The 21,715-nt window shown below is 32.6% G+C and overlaps 1 protein-coding gene and 1 long non-coding RNA gene across 3 annotated transcripts in view; one reads left to right on the top strand and one right to left on the bottom strand.

The window, feature by feature from the left end:
* Positions 1–12,364: 12,364 nt before the first annotated feature.
* LOC149545897 (uncharacterized) overlaps positions 12,365–21,715 on the bottom strand; it is a 178,291-nt gene continuing 168,940 nt past the window's right edge. The window contains exon 2 of the long non-coding RNA XR_016354305.1: positions 12,365–12,699. This is a non-coding gene — a long non-coding RNA (uncharacterized LOC149545897). The remainder of the gene's footprint in view (positions 12,700–21,715) is intronic.
* The window catches only part of LOC149545898 (uncharacterized), a 169,302-nt gene continuing 167,677 nt past the window's right edge, over positions 20,091–21,715 (top strand). The window contains exon 1 of one of the 2 annotated variants that reach the window (XM_089790872.1): positions 20,091–20,511. In XM_089790872.1, coding sequence (XP_089646998.1) covers positions 20,392–20,511 — 120 coding nt within the window. In that variant the 5' untranslated portion in view covers positions 20,091–20,391. The remainder of the gene's footprint in view (positions 20,512–21,715) is intronic. The other variant, XM_089790873.1, reaches the window with a different exon arrangement.

Genomic DNA, 21,715 nt, shown 5'->3' with positions numbered 1-21,715 from the left:
GGTAGGAGGCACCTAAGTCAAGAATCCATTCTGATGAAGAACTTGTATTTGCCATAAGTGCTTGCCCTTTTCCCTTTGAAGTGGGTGGAGTTGAATCCTTAGAAGTACCTGGAACTTGAATTTTGTTCTTTCTGAGTAGGTTTTCCAACTCATCAATTCTCTTAACCTTGCAATGATGCTCATCATTATTTGGCTTCTTGTAGTATGCACAAAAGAGTTTGTCCTTCTTTTCATTACTTCCCTTCTTGTTGGAAGAAGAATTGCCTTGTTGTGAGGAGGATTGTTGTCTCAAATTGTGATTTCTACTTCCACTGCTTCTTGTTGTTGTTGCTAGAACTTTTTCCTCCTTGACTTGATTGGTGCTCATTGCTAGCCACCAATGCTTTGGTCTTTGATGATGTGAGAAGTCCCAAATCTATCAAGTGAGATTGTTCAACAATCAACATCTCTGCAAATGCATCAAATGTAGGCTTTTGGAAAGCACTTCCCATGGTCAACATGTGAGTATTATAACTCGAAACAAAGGAAGCATACTCTGAAGGTAGCCTCTTTAGGATGTGATGAATCAACTTTTCATCCTTCATGGGATCTCTACAATCTTCAAGTAGTGCCCTCTACTCATTGGCTTTGTTGATGAAATCCTGAATTATGTAAAAGTTCTTTGGATCCAATAGAAGTAGATCGTCCTCAATCTGGAATCCCTTTTCCTCATCCACCTTACCATACAATGATTCAAGTTTGTCCCAAGTAGGTTTGGCTTTTGTGAAACTGGCAATGTGGAAGAAGAGATCTCTGTGTACACAACTCCTGATAATTCCTAAAGCTTGATTGTCTATAATTTTCCAATTAATGAGTTCTTTAGCATCAGTGGGTTTTGGAATTGTACCATCAACATAAATATTTAGACCTTTTGCCATTAATCTACTCCATACAATAACATTCCATGTAGAATAATTGTGTGAAGTTAGAAGTGGACCTTTAGGTGAACCCATGATGCAGAAAATAAAAAGAGCACAAAGAGAGACACAAGAACACAATACACACCCCCCCTTTTTACTCAATCAAAAGACCCCCCTCAAAAAAGATGCTTTTGGTACTTTATATGTAGTGCGTGTACAATAGGCCACTTGTCAAAATGGACATCTGATTTTGCTTTTTCTACAACTGCCTTTTGAGGCCCAAATCTATCATTAAGCACTACAGCTCAGATGTAGAACAATTCTGAAAAGTAGTCAAAGCATTGCAATGTAGAAAGGGCCCTAATTCTAAGTGAGATTTTTGTCCACACAACCCTAGAATCTGACTACAGATCTAGAAAGTAGATGAAAAATAACGCACTTTCAAAAACAAGGAACCTGAAAAAGAATCCAGATGAGCCCGTACAGAGTGTTTGAAGTTGCAAAATGCAATATTGAACAAGTACAATTGCCAAAAATGCAATTTTTGACAAATTCTTGCACCAAAACTAGAAAAGAACACCACCACTGAAGAATTCAAGAAATTCTACCTTTAAAAAAAAAAATTGCACCTAATTTGGAGTCCAGATGATCGAGTTATGGTCTCTCAAAGTTAGGCTGCCAAATCAAAACTACATCTGAAGAGCGGTCTGGATAGAAAACTGCGAGCTTAAATTTGATGGTCAAATGATTGTCGTAGTAGTTATAAAATGCTTGGAAATGATAGTTAGATGGCTGCCAAATTTGACACTGTATCTGGATGACGTTAGCAGAAAAAAGCCACCCTAGGTGTCATGGTATGAATGTATGGTATAGATTGTATGGAATTTACACGACGTAAGAATTTGGTACACGTGGCAGGTGACTGGATGCCTGCATGTCTGGTGACATGGCAGATTATAATTGGGTTGTGTGGTGGCTTGCCCTTGCTGACTGGATGAGGTGATCGTGGCCAGTCGACTGTGGCAGATGACGTGGACTTCGGCTGACTGGACGCTTGCTGAGTCACAGTTTTGTAGACGTGTTGAAGATTTGGGGCGCGTTGCATGGCGTGTATTTAACGTCACCAGAATAACTGCAACATCGCCGAAGAGCATGTGTTGCCCACAAGTTTTCACAAGAGGTGGCAAAACTTTCACTGCTGGGCAAGTTGACTGGAGGTTGGGCCGTAAAGAAGATAGTGATGCCAAACTTCCAAATTCAAGACTGTTACAAAAGTGCTATTGGAGACGCCATCAGTGGGACGAAGTCAAGTGCTAACGCCGAAAGTTTATTTTTAATCCCACATTGGTGGGAAAACAACATTATGTGTTGTTTAAAACGCCCAAGCCACTAGCCTTAAAATAAAGGCAAGCCCTACCGAAATTCGTGTGAGCTACTGGTTTTATGAGTAGGGGCCGGATTTATAGTTTGCGGTCGGTGGAATTTGTACAGTACTGCCAGTTGGAATATGGAAGGTGCCCACGGGGGTAATAAAAAAATATATTCCGCTCCTTAAGGAATATACTGCGCAAGGTCGGGGTGTGATTGCCCAGTACTTGTGCAATTTTTTTTTCTCTGCATGCCCAATTGGGCTAAAAAAATTCGAAAAAATACAGACGAAAATGGCAAAGAAAAAATAAATCCAGATTTGAATAAAAAATTGCAGATCCAAAAAAAGATCATACTCGAATTTGTAAATTGAGGCCTTCGGGTGCTGATTTGCAAATTTTTTTTTTTACCTCACGATCGACTTTGGTCTAGGGTAGGTGAATTTATAGAGGATTTGCACCGAATTGACGTTCCAGATGCAATGGCCAAGTTCATTCTGGCTCTAGATGCTCCCAATTTATGTGGTACTCTGGATTTGGGTCGAGGTGTTGAAACAACAATGGTCTTGAATGACTATGTGAAGAGATATTCTCCAAGCTCTGATACCATGTAAGAATTTGCCTTAGGGAAAAATTCACCCAAAATCAAAGAACTCAAACACAAGCATAATTGTAGACCAGAAAGTATGATCAGAATATTGATATGTATTCGATTCAATATGCATAGAAGTACACTAGGAGTGCCTATATATAAAAGGCCTCTAAGATGCATCTAGAATGGCTAGGAATCAACATCATGATGAGTCATAAAACCAGACACGTCCATCAGATATGGGTTATCCTCCATTAAGCATGAAAGTAAGTGCAATGATGAGAGGATAAGCCTACAATGGTGTAGCATGCAAATTTATGTTGTAGACACCATGTGCTAAATTACGAGTGTGAATAACTGTGTTGTCTACATGACAACTTAGTGAATGATGCAAACTCCAGTGTTGTAGACACCATGTGCTGAATTAGAGTTGCATACTTCTATGTTGTCAACATGACAACTCATAAAGGTACGCAAACTCCTAGGTGTCACAAAATAAATAATAAAATAATGTAATATAATAAAATAATACATTAGCCTAAGCAAACTTAAGTAAGTGTAAATAGTAAATACGTATTTACACCAACAATCATATCTAATATGAGGAAGATAAATGGAAGACAGGATAAATATATGGAAGACAACATTATATCTAATCTATTTGACACCCATTAATTCCGAACAATGAAATAAGAAATGATCTAAGGAAATGAATTTATCAAATCATAGAAGGAGAAGTAAATATACGATTTGTGATCTGGCTGCTAAGAGTAGTCTCGTTGAGATTAATTATAAGGAAATAGACGATATACCTTTTGTTTGCACAAAGTACCCTAGCTACTATTCATAGTCGCAATCCATGTGGTGATTTATAGTAAAAAAATTGTGTTGTAAAAAGAGATCAATTCATGTACATAGACATGAAATTCCGGGAAAGCCTGATCTCGTAACTACAAACATTTGTCAACATAGAATACCCTACTTAGCGATAAAATAACTAACATCAAATCTATATAAAGGAAACTCAATCATAAGGATGGAGATGATAATTGAATATGGGACTAGAATCAATGTAAGGGAGAACAGAGGATGACCATCTATCACTTTAGGAGCATTGATGAATATTAGAAATGAAATTAGCATCTTTAAACCATGGAGACCATTATATGCAGGTAGCAGAGACAATGATTATACACCAAGTCTACCCTGGAGCTTACATGCATCGTTATCTCTACTTAATACCAAATAGATTAGATGAGCCATCATCGCTGCATTCGACAATGGTGACAAGATATGAGGAGTTATGAAGAAGCTTTATCGAAGGCCATTCCATCGTAATTCATTAAGAATCCACTACATGATTTAGAAATAAGACACATACATGAAGGAGCAAATGCCACCCAATTATTGCATTATTGTAGAATATACCAATGTAGTGGACTCAAATGTGATGCGTAAGTAGTTGTAGATGTTTATAAAATAAGACATTGAAGTTACTAGACAGAGTGTATAAGTAGACTACAGTCAAGACAATGATTTATATACATGGAATATTATCAAAGGTTGGGATCGGACATTAGACATAATCATTAAGTAATTAGTGTCTCCTAATATACACTAGGGGATATTACAGTGGTATCAGATAATGATCTTGCCATCCTGTAGGGTGTCTTAAATAATGATCAGCATATAGGAATAAAGAATCATTAGTAAAGGTGAAGTATGTGAAAGGATTGTGGATACTTTGTGATAGACATATGGTTGAATTATACAAAACATTAGAGTAGAATTGTGGATAACCTTTAAACAAACTTGAGGAAGAAGAAATAAACTACTCCAAGTAGCCTTTTTTTTTTTTTTTTTTTGAAAGTGCGCCGGGTAAACTTTTTAACGTGACCGGTAACGCTAGCGCGACACGCCCACCGGTACCACGGGGACGGGGGAGACTAGAACCCGTAACCAACCCCTTGCAATAGGGAAGATTTAGCCAACCGAGCTAGGGCCCCTGCCCCTCCAAGTAGCCATTAATAATAAGAAAATAAAGCATAATAATTCCTAGAAGGAATTAAGGTAGATAACTAACCTTTCTGAATGACTCCACCAGATATTCTTTAATTGAATACTCTTAAGGATGTGAGGCAGGGAATCAAGTATTCTTTGAAGGACAATACATACTATTAAGGAAAATCATATGCATATGTAAAGATGGATACACCCAGAGTGGGTATCCATAAGGCCTAGAACGAGGAAGAACTCCCTCCTAGGAAGGATGGATATATCAAGATTGATTATCCATAAGGTCTCAAAGAGAAGCATTGTGAGAAGATGGTGCTTAGTGGAGAGTTGTTATATTAATTAGAGTGCTAGGAAGCACTCCCCCAAGAGCTAAGCATCTGATCACAACTAGTTCTTAAGCAGGGATTAAATTGAGAATTAGGATATTATAAGTAAATGACTTACAAGATTGAATAAAGTTCTTATCATGGTTTTGGAGTACTAACATATGATGCAGGTTTATTTGTCAAGGAGTTAGTCACCAATAACTCTAGTAGCACAAAAATGATAATTAGAGAAATGAATCTACCAAAAAATTTAACATGTGTATGCATCGTGTCTTCATGCATCAATGTGTATACTTTGTGTCTGCATCATGTCTTCATACACTAATGTATATATATTTTTGTTTTGTGTTTTCATATATACTCGTATATGTTTATTAATGAATGCCAAAAGTCGAGAACATTCTCAATAAATATCAAAAGTAAAGACCATCTTAAGGAGTATTGAGCAATCATGAATATTATTAGCAAGTGTTTAGACTAAGAATATTCTATCAAGATTGGATCAAGGGCATTCTTAGTGAGTGTTGAATTTAGGAGGCCATTCTAATAAATTTTGTCATTCTTAGAAAGGAATTAAGACAACAAATCTTTGAAGGCTTACTCATCCAGAAAGAAAGCAAGATTTAGCAAGACAAGAATCACAAACACTATAGTACTCCAAGGATTGTTCGATTGGATACACCATTATGTTGAAGGTTCTACATTGCTTGAGGACAAGCAATTTGAGGAAGGGCGAACTGTCATGTCTCCATATTTATAAGGTTAAATAATAAAATTCGAAATGTAATAGGGAAAATAATAATAATATGTATTGATTGATATAATCATACTATATAATCATATGGTTATAATGTGATTAATAAGATCAATACCATAATAAGAAAAAAGAGTAAATTATAATATATTATATAATATATTTAGTATTATCAATAAATTAAATAATACTTAAATAAAACATATATAGAATGAGTAATTTAACTAAATAGTTAATAAACAACTATCATAGGTATGATACAATAAAATATTAAATAAGTAGTCACATACATTTGATATATTCTAAAGTATAAATATAATATACGCATTAAAGTATGATGATATGAAAATTAAATAATAACAAATGCATATTTAAAAGTCATTACCTCGGATGGAGTCGTGACTCTTCCTAGTCACACAAACATATATATGAAGAAGTCAGACAACATGAATTAAAAAAAAGGACAACATGGACAAACAATGCACAGGAGTAGAACAAACAATCAAATCAGTGAAGTTAAGGTCAGAATAGGGAGATCCAATAGGCAAATGTCATAAATTGACAACGCAGGAAAAAGACATAGTTAGCTCACTAGACAAGAATCCATATCTGTAGCCACCACTTAGTACTGACGAGAAGATTAGACAAGGCCAGAAGTCATGGAAGAAGATATAGAAAAGACTCGATGATCACAGATATTAGAAGGGCAACCATCGATGATAGATAAAGTTATACACCAAACACTTACAACACAAATAACAGATACGATGAGAACCAACCCATGTAGAGGTAACAGACATAGCACACTCAGGGGATGTGGAGAAAAGAAGGATTTTCAGAACAAAAGCAGAATATAGAGTGATCATATCTAATAGGAGGAAGATAAATGGAAGACAGGATAAATATATGAAAGACAACATTATATCTAATCTATTTGATACCCATTAACTCTGAACAATGAATAAGAAATGATTTAAGGAAATGAATTTATCGAATCATAGAGGGAGAAGTAAATATATGATTTGTGATCTAGTAGCTAAGAGTAGTCTCGTTGAGATTAATTATAAGGAAAGAGATGGCATCCCTTTTGTTTGCACAAAGTACCCTAACTACTATTCATAGCCGCAATCCATGTGGGGATTTATAGTAAAAAGAAATTGAGGTGTCAAAAGAGATCAATTCATGCACATAGACATGAAATCCTAGGAAAGCCTTTTCTCATAACTACAAACATTTGTCAACATAGAATACCCCACTTAGCTATAAAATAACTAACATCAAATCTATATAAAGGAAACTCAATCATAAGGATGGATATGGTAATTTAATATGGGAACTAGAATCGGTGTAAGGGAGAATAGAGGATGACCATCTATTACTTTACGAGCATTGATGAATAATAGGAATGAAATTAGCATCTTTGAACCAAGGAGACCATTATATGTGGGTAGCGGAGACAACGATTATACACCAATTCCACCTTGGAGCTTACATGCACTGTTATCTCTACTTAATACCAAATAGACTAGATGAGCCATCATCGCTGCATTCAACAATGGTGACAAGATATGAGGAATAATGAAGAAGCTTTATTGAAGGCCATTCCATGGTAATTCATTGAGAATCCACTACATGATTTAGAAATAAGACATATACATGAGGAGCGAATGCCACCCAATTATTGCACCATTGCAGAATATACCAATGCAGTGGACTCAAATGTGATGCAGGAGTAGCTGTAGATGTTTATGAAATAAGACATTGAAGTTACTAGACAGAGTGTATAAGTAGACTATAGTCAAGACAATGATTTATAAACACGAAATATTATCAAAGGTTGGAATTGGACATTAGACATAATCATTAAGTAATTAGTGTCTCCTAATATACAATAGGGGATATTAAAGGTGGTTAGGTTGTAATTTCTCAAGACTAGTAACTATCCACTATCATGGTTGGTAACTACCCAACTACTAATTGCATCATAGAAATAAATCATTAACTATCATGTTGAATATGATCAATCAAGTATGTTTTTCCACTCTATCATGCCTCACCAAAGCCAAAAAAAAAAAAAAAATATGAACTTTTGTCTTATAAATCCCTTTATTAAGGACCAAATAGAAAAAATCTTTAGAAATCCCAATGCAAGATCATGCTACTCAAAGTAAGCTTTTCAATTATTTTGATTTTAATATACATTTAGTTCATTGTGGCTTTCTTTTTTTTAGTCTTATTAAACGTAGGTTGTCTAGCCACTTAACAATTTCTCCGTTTGATGCTTCTGGAAAAATAGTAAATTAGGGGGTTTACCTTTCTATGACAAAAACAAAAATGAATTTTTATATATATAAAGATCAAGTTAGACCGCTCTAAATGAACCAATGCCAAAATTATGGTTAATGAAAGCTCCTAACTCAATAAACTATAAAATATACAACCAAATTGAACAAAACCAATTGAATGTCCTATATATTTGTGTTTCAAACCAAACTTCAAAAGAATATATTTTAATCATTTTTAGAAAACAAAGCCATGCTTGAATAGGTACATGCTAAGGTTTTTTTTATTATAAAAACTACTTTTCCACAAATATATACAAATCAATTATATTTTAAATAAGGAGAAAGACAAATATATACAAATCAATTACATTTTAAGCTAGAAACAAAATGTTCAAAATCACTAGTTTACATCATCTTTGAATTTTGAATGGTTTTGCAACAATAAGTGTTCAACGACGAAGTTTTCCTAGATTGTTCATCTCTATGTCAAAGTTGAACAAAGGTAGAACATCGTATTATGGGACCACTTTCCAGTGCAAACTTAAAATAAGTTGAAGATGAAGAAGTTTGGACCATGTCGAATCTAAAAGAAATGTGATTAGAAAAACTCTTATGAAGTAGAGTTGCCTAATAAATTCAACATTTCATTAGTATTTAATATTTTAGATTAGTGTTTAATATTTCAAATTTGATAGAGTATCATTTAGAAAGTATGGAAGATAACATATAAAAGAAACATAATGGAATATTCCAACAACTACTTCAACTACATAAGAAATATAATATATCTTGGATAGTCATGTTAGCAAAACCACAAGAAACATGAAATGTGAAGAGTATATGGTCAAATGGAAAGGAAGGCTTGTTGAAGATTCATTGTGGCTATTAAAAGAAAGAGGTTTTCTGCCTTAGTTTTTCTTAGCACACTTGAGAAATGACAAGGTCAATTCTCACATTACCTTGGGTGTTTGATGCAAGAGCATCTAGTCTTAAAGATAAATCTTGCATCAACCAAAAAAATTATCTAGTCTTCCAATAAGGGTTATTTTTCTGTCAAGTTACTGTTTTTGGCAAGTCTACTATTTTTAGTATGTTGACCCTTTGAACACAGATTGTTCCAATTTCTTCCTTGGAGGTTCACTTTGGTTACATAAGTTTGCCAATAAAGCTTCATGACAAGATCAAGTTTGGTTTTGAATATACCAGGGTGGTACAAAAAAATTGAACCCATTTTTGAAGGTTTTAAGGCTTCAAAAGGGTGTCAAACTATGACCAAGTTCTTCTGTACCCAAAGCTGCAAAATACTTCTATATAGGTTTTTGAAATGAGGTAATAATAGATAATTTGTTCAATGGCTCACAAGTTGTGCTACTTTGGGAGGAAAAAAATCAATTTCTTTCAAACACTCCCGTGAGTTCCATATTTGGGGGCATATTCTCAACATATTTCAATGCCAGGAAAATAATATAAGAATACTCAACCTAAAATTGAGGGTTATCATTTTTTGAATTTGCTAGGACAGTTAAGCTTCCCAATATAAGGAAGAAAAATAGGGTTATCTAGGGAAGTTATGATGGTGTATATGGTGCCCTTGGCTTTGCAAATTATTGTAATAAAATGTCCATGTGATTATAGCATATAAATCTTCAAAATATTGTAATATCATTTCAAAGTGTTTGGGTTAGTAAGGTGACTACCCTTCATCATTGACTTTCCTCATGGTGATCTTTCTTTTTATAAGTACTCTCTTACACTAGGTGAGCCATGTATACCATGATTTTGTTTCCAATCACCACGTGTTTGAATTTTTTAGTCCTTTCAACAAGGCAAATACTCGTTTCTTGACAAAAGTTATATTTAACTTCACAAATTTTAAGATTTTGAGAATAAAAAGGCAACCATTTTAAATATCTCCATTTTGAATCAACACTGCAACAATGTTGTATGCAAACCCACAACATACATCATTAATTCTATGAAGAAAATAGGATTAGATATTGGAGTGATGCTATATCTTTCTTTATCCTTTCAAAACCTAATTTGCCTTTTGCATATCCATTTGTATATATGTTCCTTTTTCAACATCAAAGTGACTGGTCACACCACCCTAGCAAAATAAGAAATGAATCCATCGACAAAATTAATCTTTCCTAGAAAAGATTGGACGACTCCTTATTTACTAGCAGTAGAAGTTCTAAAATAAGTTTTACTTGTTCTAGATAAATGTAGATTGCATCTGTAGATGCCATGTGTCTTAGAAGCTTTCCCTCAAGGGACTTTGAATGCACATTTATTTTAATTTAGAGATATCCCAAATGCTACCTGCACCCATGAAAAACATCTTCAAGGTGATCAAAATGTTCCTCTTTTGAGAAACATGGTTAGAGCATCTAAGAAAATCAAAATGAAAATAATAAATAACCCTCTAAAAGCTATTTCCATGACCTTCCAAATTTATTTTCCTTTGTTGGACAAACCAAATGACATCTTAGTATAGGCAAATGTTCCCTTCTTGGTGTGAACGTTTTTTTATAGTGGTATTCTTCAATCACCCAAACTTCATAATATCCTAGCAAACCATCTAGTAGAGAGGACATCTTTGATCTTGCAATAATTTGTAGGATCCACTCCAGTGAGGAGGGAGGGTGGTAATCTTTCAAGGAGGCTTTATTCAAATCAAGAGTATCCACACACAAAAGGATGTCATCGTTCCTTTTTTGCACATGGACTAGATTTGACACCCACATGTTCATGCTTGATTATATAAATGAACCTTGAATCAAGAAGCTTGTTTAATTCCTATGTCATTAATGACTTTATCTCTAGGTTGACATGTCTTAATTTTTGTCTGTGGATATGTTTTTACCCATCTTACCTTCTGTCATTCTCAACATCAAGACCATCATAGTATTGTTGATCCACAAAAACTTTTGTTTGTCTCTTTTGGTGTCATTATAGTCAGATAAAGTCTCCTAGATTTTTAGGAATTAAGGCAACTTATTTTCCTCCAACTATCCTCACACACTTCAATTTTTAATTATAATTATTAAGTATGTCCTTCATTGTATTGAAGACTAAACCAATCTATTCCTTGTCATGAAAATCACAATAGTGTAGAAAATTTAGAGAAGAGAAAAATCACACATAACACAATATTTATGTAGAAAAACATGGTAACAAATATACTAGTAAATATTATGACCAATCTCTAAACTTTTATTTCTAAGGAATTTTTACATTTACAAAAATGTTCAAAACATCTGAACAATCATGACTCTGAGTTTCATATAACTACTGAGTTGTCGAGTTCGAAATAGATATCACTTACCAAGTTTAGCAAGTATGACTCATATAGCTACATGTTAAACACTTGTGAAAATTACTATTTTTGATAAGTAGCTAAGATGACTTGGTTAATTCATACAAACTTTCAAATTATGGTAAGTCTCTTAAAATTTTGTGCCTCCGATAGGATGCCTATGAGGTTTTTGCCTCTAGCGAGCACTTCAATGAGCATTTGTGATAACTCAACCCCTTTTGATGATTCAACCAACAATTTCATGATGAATATGATGACTTCACATTTCAACATGAGTCACATTTGAACACTTGCAAATGCTTGTTGTTATTTAGTATGACTAGTTAGATAGTCACCTGAAATGAAACTTCATTCATGAGAAAATTTTGTTTACTTGAGGCTGCTTGAAAGGTTAAATGATCAAACCCACATCCCATATTCTATGACAATAGGATCTCATTATGATTTTTTTTTTAAAAAATCAAGGAAAATTTAGAGGCAAAATCCCATTGATTTGTTTCTCATGTGAAAAGGTTGGTCATATTGTTGCAAGATGTCCAAACAAAAAAGATAAAGATTGTAACACGCTGCCAAGGGATCCAAAATAATTAACCTAAAATTTTACTAAGTTTTCCAAACAATTTTTTTTTTTGATAGGTAAGATAAACCATTCACATCAAACACATAGTAGCGGAAACAATAGCATACATTCAACTGTAAGCACACATAATAGGTTACATTCCTTAAGGATCCCAAGACGTTGAGTCACATTTAATTTAATTAATACTAATTCTAACCACTACCACATCCACATGAAAGAATAAATAGAAAGTCCAATGCCCATATTACACATTTGTTCTGAATGCCTCTTGGCAATTAAATTCGGAATGCTCAATCATCCACTGTACATGAAACAGGGTACGAAAACCTTAAAAGAATATACATATGTAAAAATAAAGATACATCATCCTCATCGAATCCATGATACAATTGCAATAAAGTAAATGAAACCGATAACATACATGATACATCCATTAATCAATAAAGATATAACAACCATCGTAAAAGATATCCATCCATCATAAAACACATCTAATCTAAGTGCGCGGTTCCTCCCAACCATCAATAGCATCATTAGACCATTGTGGGCCCTAACCATCCCCTGCGTGTAACATCCCAAGTCATCGAAGAGATCATCAATATTATCATAGTAAGAATGTCACTCCTAAAACATACTACAACATATGCAGAAGGAAATCTAACATACAAGAATAAAGCATAAGATGATCCTACAAAGCAGAGAACATCATCTATCACATGCTAATCATCAATATAAAGAAACATGTCAGTAAATAATATCCATCATAAGATCCAAGAACAAAATGAAGATAAATACCAACCAAGAATGCTCCAACCACGGTGTCTACGGACGGATCTTAAATGGTAAGTCTGAAAAAACCCTACCACCCGACCGCGTGGGACCTAAATGGCCCACTCCCACCGTGCTGAGGAGATAGTCTCAAGTATCAAATCACATAACACAAGAGAACAAATCACATAACACAAGTACTCTCTAAGTCCAGGAGTCCTAAAAGTATACTAATTCAAAGGTTCCAACACACAGATCGACATCTACACCGAGAGGCACAACAAAGACATGTAGGAAACCTACTATGTAAGCAAGAAAGTGTCATCGCACAGATCACGCTAGAGTTACCTTGGTAGTCTCTCAATAGACCCCGGCCCCCTAGTGATCCCTATGCGGCCACTAGTATCCTCTCGTAATAACGAGGCATACTACGGAATGCAAGGTCGCAACCAAGCGTTCTCTCTACTCCCATCCTAGTCTATACTAGCACTGAAGGCATGGGTGAGAACATACAATTATCTTATTAGGTTCATTTTAATCCTCATTTAGTGTAAATGTTTTCACTTATTAAAACAACCTACAATGAGTTACCCTGGCAGCCACTTAGGACCTCGACCCCCATTGCAAGCCACTTCTCGACACAAGTAGATAACCTACCCTAGGCTCATGGAATCATAAATCATAGAATCACCTCAGTCCTATACAAGCGATTGGAAAAATACCAAAAGATAATCCACAATAAAAAATATCAAATATCCACAATATTAAAGATAATCACAATATCCATCGGTCCTCATCGAGCAATTGTATAAATCAAAATATCCATATCAATGATAAATCATCATATCTATTGGTTCTCAATGAGCAACCATAAGGAATCTCAAGATAAATCATACTGATCAAAGACTCCAAAATGGTCAAGTCAAAACATGTCACAACATGACAACATCAAGAAATAAATCAACACTTCAGTCCCATCATGGCGACTGGAAAGTAGTCCAAGGATAACTGATCGATGACTCAAAAATGGTTAAGTCAAGTATCTCATATACATACATTTCAGCTTCACACAAGAAGACTGGAAAGTAATAACAATCAGTAAATACAAACATCTCATAGAGCATGCCATCACATTACCATGGTTGGGTTTTAAAAGAATCGAGACCAAATAACATCAACATGCCATCACATTCGCATAACTCCCAAGCCTTTGGTAGACATCCTAACTGATCAACATTCTAGGACCACCCAAACCCCAAACATGGATAGCATAAAGAACAAGATACAAACACATATTTTAGTTTGCTTTTGCAATCACATGGTTAAGCCAAATATTAAGTTTCAGTTTTCGTTTTCAAGTACATTTCAAGTGTATAAGATTCTTCATTTAATCTACAACTCAACCCATTAATTTTTTTGAATAAAACATAGAATTATCCCTCCATTTTTTTAAAACAATTTTCTAAAATAATCATATGATAATTATTCAAAACATTAGAATAATACTTATCAACTTTCAAATAATTCGTTTACAATTTTTTTTTAAACACTTCAAGGACAATCATTTATTTAAAATAATCCTCATTGATTTTAAGTAAAATCAATCTCATTAATAATTCGATTATTTAATTCCACTTATTAATATCTCTTTTCTTTTAATTTGCCCTGATTTAAAAATTCATTTACTTAAATTGACTAATAATTAATTACACTTCTTCTACTATTAACTGGCATAGGAGCACCAGGGTCAAGGACAAAAGGCCTAGAGGAACTAGGGTCACTAAATAGATCCTAGGGGAATCAAGGATGAACATGACCTTGAAGGGTCATTTGATTATAATAAGTCCACAATGGTCACTTAATAATGTTTTTTTTATGTTTTAAATGTTTTGATTGATCACTTTGTAAAAGGATCAATGATGTAGCCTTAATGGCATTTTGGGAGTTAGTGTACCTAGGGTTCACTCCAGGATTCTAAGGTAGATGAGTTATTTAAAGACCTTCAAAGGTCCAATTTATTTTAAAATGGAAAGTAGAGCCATTATATGGTGTCAAATGCACTTGAAGTGTCTAAAAATGTAAATTGCCAAAAATTGGCAAAATGAAGCCTAGAAGGCTCGTAGAGGGTTTACGGGATTTAAGAGTGGTTTGAGGATTTAAAGTTGGGATAAAAATCTTGAAAATACTTTGGAATATTAATAAAATGCATAATGATGTAAGGCTATCAAAGTTTCATACAATACCAAATTAAATTCTCTACAAAGTCCTAGTTTGCTGTCGTAAGGGCACAATTTGCTTTTTGTATTCAAAATACTTCTCATTTGGATAAAATCTTGAGTATAAATGTCTTAGATCTATGTTGGTTTAGTTTTTAATTCATTCCATGCTTTGATAGATTGTTTTTGTGAAGTTTAAGCACAACGAACTCATGGTTATGGAAAATGGAGGAATGACTGTCATTGAATAAAACAGTCTCAGTATGGGGGCCATATCTCCCTAATGAACTGTTGGATCGAGCCAAATTTGAAATATGTTGGAGAGGGCCAAGTTGCGCCATATCTGATCGGAGCGATCGAATAAATTTGGTCAAGGTAAAAGGTTATGAATGTTTGAGTTCGGGTCTATGTAAGGGACAACGATAGAGCAATTTGTGATGAATTTCCTTCATAAATAAAACTAGGGTTTCCTAATGTTTTCTTCGCAACCAAATAAAAATTAACATACATATCTAGATTCCAATTTCAAGATTGAAGATTCATTCATGGAGTATATTGAGATGCATATAACAGACACGATGAAGACAAGAAGAGAAAGAGTGCAAATGGAATATGCGAAAATCACGAGTGCACCTGGATACTGATGCTAATTTTCTATGCCTTCAGAGGTCCATAGAAAAATCCCTTCATTCTCCAGCATTCACCATTCCTCCAAGAATCAAACCAACCGAAACCCCTAAGTGACTAGAAGTGCTTGTAGAAGCATATGAGCATGTAGAAGCATATGAGCTTCTCGAATGCATATGAGCTTGTCCATACACATTAGGAGAGCCTCTATATAAAGGCCTCTAAGATGCATCTAGAGTATGTCTAGAAAGAACTAGGAGATAAGCATGACAACTAAGCACGTAACTTCCATGACAAGAAGATAGACATGATGAGGTCCCTAGAATGTTGTAGACACCATGTGCTCAAACAATGTACTAACTCCTAAGTGTAGACAACACGTGCATAATTAGAGTGCAAACTCTTGTGTTGTCAACATGACAACTTCCAAGAGATCGCATACTCCTATGTGAATAAATATTAAAATTATGCACATTAATTTATTTAATATTCACTTTATTTATTTTTATTAATTTATTAATTTTAAATCTCATGCACTCGTCATGTGGTCATGAAATTTTAATAAATTAATTTCTTTTCCATTTATAAATTTATTTTTGAAACTTAATTGATAAGATATATAATAATATTATTTAGCATTTATTAAAAATAAACTCTAAATATATTAGTATTAAATTAAATTAATATTATCACGTTCCAACTTTAAACTTATAACTTTAATCTTCAAATTTAATTCTTTTTATTTAATTAATTTTCAAATTAATTAAATAAAATTAAATATTAAAATATCATAATAATTTTTCATTAAATTAAATCATTAATTAAATATTTTAATTAGACTTAATTAATAGTGAATTCACCAAAGACTCATAAAGTAAAATACAAAAACCTATCATAGCAAAACACATACAAAATCAAACTAATAGGGTTAATATCATGAATTACGTCATCCAACATATTCGAAGGGTACTCGACTCAGATACTTATCCTAATTTTCAATTAGGACAAATGGCTTAAAGGGTTGGGATTTGGACTTGAGAATTTATCTCCCCTCTCTTACCATTGAGATAATGTGATAGGGTACACTCATCTTGGCAATTCAGGGAAGTCAATAACCGATACCTACAACTTGCATAAAACCCACACATGTACAAGCACAATATATATACTAAGCTAAATAGGCAATGGCAAGAAGTGGTGCATCGTGTAGATCTCGACTAGTAGGTGACTACGATTCCCTTCCTCAACCACATCAAAAATGCCATACAAAAAAAAAACAAATACGCACACCATACACATGCAAGTATGGGGTAAGTATCCATAAAAAACACATGTGATAATAAACCATCTAACTAATCATCATCAATAACTGAAATCACTTAATAATCATCATGCAAACATGAAATATAAAGTACCAAGTAATTTCATCATATAATAAACTGAATGTAAAAACAATATCTGATAATCTCAAAACAATGCCACTATTAATCATCAACATAAAACTAGCCCTAAAAGAGTTCGACAATGATAACAAAAATGTGACCTAGGGGCAGGCACTACAAAGATGAGAAAATAAATAATAGGCTCAAAGGCAAGAAAGACTTCAAAAGCTACAAGGACTACAAAGACAAAGGTAAGAAATCTTGTTACAATTACTACTCGTTTGGAATCCCCAAACACTCTTAGTTATTTAATTCTCTTTTTCTCTGTCAATTCTAGTCCTCATACTAATCCTTCAAAGTTAGTCCGTACATTTGATACATTAGTTTCTTATCTTATATACCTTTACGCATAAAATGTAGTGCTAATCTCAAATAGAAGTTAAGAAACTCAAAGTCATCATTTCTTCTATAATCATTTTTCTTGTATCTATCTTTTAATATTTTTAAATTCAAGGACTTTTATCTTTTATTTGAGATTTATTTACGTATCGTCTTTCAAGAGATTAGCCTTGCAATTTTCGCATACGATTAATCTCTTTCAGAGCATCAATCATCTTATATTGATCATCTCATTTTTTGATTTACAATTTCTTATCCAATTGGGGATTATTTTCAATTTCCTCTTCTCAACTACTTTGTTTTGGGGCAGTACCATTTCAAGCATTGTCTCAAAGAGCAATAAAATGCAAAGATTAAAATTATTATTATTAAATATATATTACTAATAATTAGTAAAACATAGGTAAGAGTCTACAACACAATGGTAAATTGTGAGCCTCTTATCTGAGATGTCTTGGGTTCAACTCTACGTGATCATATAATAATAATCAATCCTAGCTTCGACCTCTTATCCATTAAAATTAATTTTTTGTAAAATATAATTCATTAATCATATCATTAACTTGTTATTAATTTAACTTTTATTGTATTATCAATTAAGTATCATAAAAATGATTTATTAATTTTACTATTTCTCATATTTTATATTTTATCTATTTAATTTAAAAAAAATCATTTATCTATTTTTAATAAATGATTTTATCATTTCCACTTCTTTAGCAAGTGAACTTTGTTTATAAAATTATCCTCATTAAAAATCTTCTTTTTTCTCATAAGATAACTTCATCTTTGAATAGATAAAACCCCATTCTCTTAATTGTCCATTTATTGAATTATATCATCTATTATTATAAGCGCCCATGTTAACTCAAAATTAGTTCAATTGACTTTGATATTTTCACTTCATTAACAATCTTACTTGGAAATTAAAATCTTATTTCCTTATTAATTAGTTTCTTTTATTTGTCAGATAAGTTATTTATCAAATTAATTTATTAAATAATTCATATTTTATTCTTCTCTTTGAAATCTGAAATGACAAATTTTCAAATTTCTTAAATTAATTCCATAGAAGTTAGCCTTACTTAAGTTAGACAATCATATTCCTATTGTCTATTTGATTTTTCTCAAATTATATATAAAAATCTACCTTCTCAATTCTATTAAAATCAAATAATCAATTAAAAAATAATATGCCATTCAACTTCCATATTCCAAAAAAACAAAATTGATATAACTAACTTATTTAAAGCTACTAATCATATCATTAACTCGTTATTAATTTAGCTTTTATTGTATTATCAATTAAGTATCATAAAAATGATTTATTAATTTTACTCTTTATCATATTTTATATTTTATCTATTTAATTTTAAAAAAAAGTCATTTATGTATTTTTAATAAATGATTTTTTCATTTCCACTTCTTTAACAAGTGAACTTTGTTTATAAACTTAAATCTTCTCCTCATTAAAAATCTTCTTTTCTCTCATCAGATAACTTCATCTTTGAATAGATAAAACCCCATTCTCTTAATTATCGATTTATTGAATTATATAATCTATTATTATAGGCACCCAAGTTAACTCAAAATTAGTTCAATTGACTTTGATATTTTCACTTCATTAACAATCTTACTTGGAAATTAAAATCTTATTTCCTTATTAATTAGTTTCTTCTATTTGTCATAAGTTATTTATCAAATTAATTTATTAAATAATTCATATTTTATTCTTTTCTTTGAAATTTGAAATGACAAATTTTCAAATTTCTTAAATTAATTCCATAGCAGTTAGCCTTACTTAAATTAGACAATCATATTCCTATTGTCTATTTGATTTTTCTCAAATTATATATAAAAATCTACCTTCTTTCATTTTTAACACAAGTTTTAAGGAAAATCAATTCTATTAAAATCAAATAATCAATTAAAAAATAATATGTCATTTAACTTCCATATTCCAAAAAAACCAAATTGACATAACTAGCTTATTTAAAGCTACATACTATTGACATATTTAATATTTAGTATTTGATTTCTAATTATATTTTACCATCAAATCTCCAATTACATTCCATATATGCCCAACATATCAACTACTTTTTAAAATAATATATTAAACATAATCAAATCTACCTGACATATATTCATTATATATATTTTACAATAGTTTAAACTTAAACAAATCTACTGCATTTTGTATTTATATCATATTTTTTGCCCTTGAGATAAGATCCCGTTAACACCACAGTTGTATAGTAACTAATAAAACCTTGAATTTTAAAAGATCATGTCTTGCCGACCTGAAAGCAAAAAGCTCTCTTTCCGACACCACCACCACTACTACTAATAATAATAGAGAAAATGATTTCTCTCTCCTATTAGTATGATCTGTAGCTGTAATTCACTATAACAAAGTAATTTCTCTCTCTCTCTTTTCCTTTTCCCGAAATCAACCTTTGTACGTGAAAGGAAAAATTGTGGAAAAATTTGTGGAGGATCATATGCCTTGTAGAGACTCACAGTGAATATGTAAATGGAGAATATGGTACGTGCGAATCTGCACAATCTTTCACGGAACACTAAGAAAAATCGATACATTGTTATAGAACAACAAGCTTTAATACCTCGTATCATCAATCATATCACCGTACGTGGCGATTTCTTTTCTTGGCTTACCCAGCAAGATTTAACACCCACAAATTTTTCGCGGGAAGATTGATGGTTTCTTTATAACCCGAAACTGGTGGGCAGCTTACAACACTGATTCAGACAACAGCCGAATACCATATTTTTTGAACAACTGTAATTTTCAGGACTAAATTTGCAGGTGATAGGCATAGTGCAATTTAAGAGCAGCCATGAACGGTCAGGGGGAGTCCAGTAGGAGTAAGAGCATCAACATGACACAAGTGTTCGAGGAAATGGTGCTCAAGTGGAATCTCCATGAAATTATGGATGAAAATCTCTTTGCTCACAAGGTCAGCAAAATATAAACTTTTTGGTTTAATGTTCAACTTCATGAATTTGTTTTCAGTCGTTTGGTTTTCCCTCAAGTAAAATTTCAAATCTCATGATAATAGAGCTGTTTTCTTACAAAAATGAATAGTTAACGAAGATTTCTGATTTCCGTTTTTCGGAAGATAGAAGTCTACTTTTGAAATTTACAGCTGGTAATTAACATGGATACATTTAGTTGGGCTGATCGTATATGTTCGAGTCTTTTAGAGTTAAAGGTTTACGTAGTTCTAATGGAAGACACGCTTAAATTTTTACACTTCACATAAATGATGTTTTTGAATTTAACTGCGTATGGTTTCTCAGAGCATGTTTTATCATCATAACACAGTAGCAAGAGAATAAATAGAAAGGTGAACTTCAGACTAAATTTATTAAATAGAGAGAGGGAGATGGGTGACATAAGAACTCAGAGAAATAGAGGCAGGAAGATGGGTGATACAGGATTCAAGAGATTCTAGAGTCTAATATTGTAAGATATCGTTTTTGAGCTTGATTATGTAGAATTTTTTATGAGAAAAATAAATTTCAAACCATATATTTTATAATTCACAATCAGAATACAATAGTAAGAGAGGAGAAATAAAAAGATGGATTTTAGATCAACTTAATTAAATGGTAGAAGGTAGATGTAGGAAGATGTTGGATACAGGAACGAAGAGAGAAATAAGAACATCTGATTAATTCAAAATCATACAAAGAAGAAAAAGAACATCAATGATTAAAATTAAGGGATAAAAGAATACACAAAGTAAATAATGAAGAAATATAAATGAGAGTAAATGTAAATAATATCTAATTTTAATTATGCACTTTGTGTAAAACCTTCTTAACTTTTCTGCGTTAAAAATGTCTGTAATTCTTATGATTGTGTGTTGTGTTTATTGGGTTTGTAGGCTAATTGTGGATTTACTCTTCCTTTTGGTAGTTGTTAAATTTTGAACTTCTTTGCACACTTCCAAGAATAGTATAGAAAATAATTGTGTGGGTTTGGTTGGCACATTTTGTTGATTCTCCATGCTACTGTTAGCAAGAAGAAACAATTTTAAACCTTGGTGCATCACATTTTCCATTTTGGCATTCCATCTTTTCGCTTATCCCTTGGTGAAAATCAATAAAGTAGGATTTAGGTTTTAGATGATACTAGGGTTGGGTTGGATAGGCACT

This window comes from Cupressus sempervirens, chromosome 7 (genome assembly GCF_028749045.1).
Source record: "Cupressus sempervirens isolate cs-2001-9-10 chromosome 7, ASM2874904v1, whole genome shotgun sequence".
In the NCBI taxonomy this organism is placed as follows: domain Eukaryota; kingdom Viridiplantae; phylum Streptophyta; class Pinopsida; order Cupressales; family Cupressaceae; genus Cupressus; species Cupressus sempervirens.
This window is presented reverse-complemented; position numbering and strand designations above follow the sequence as displayed.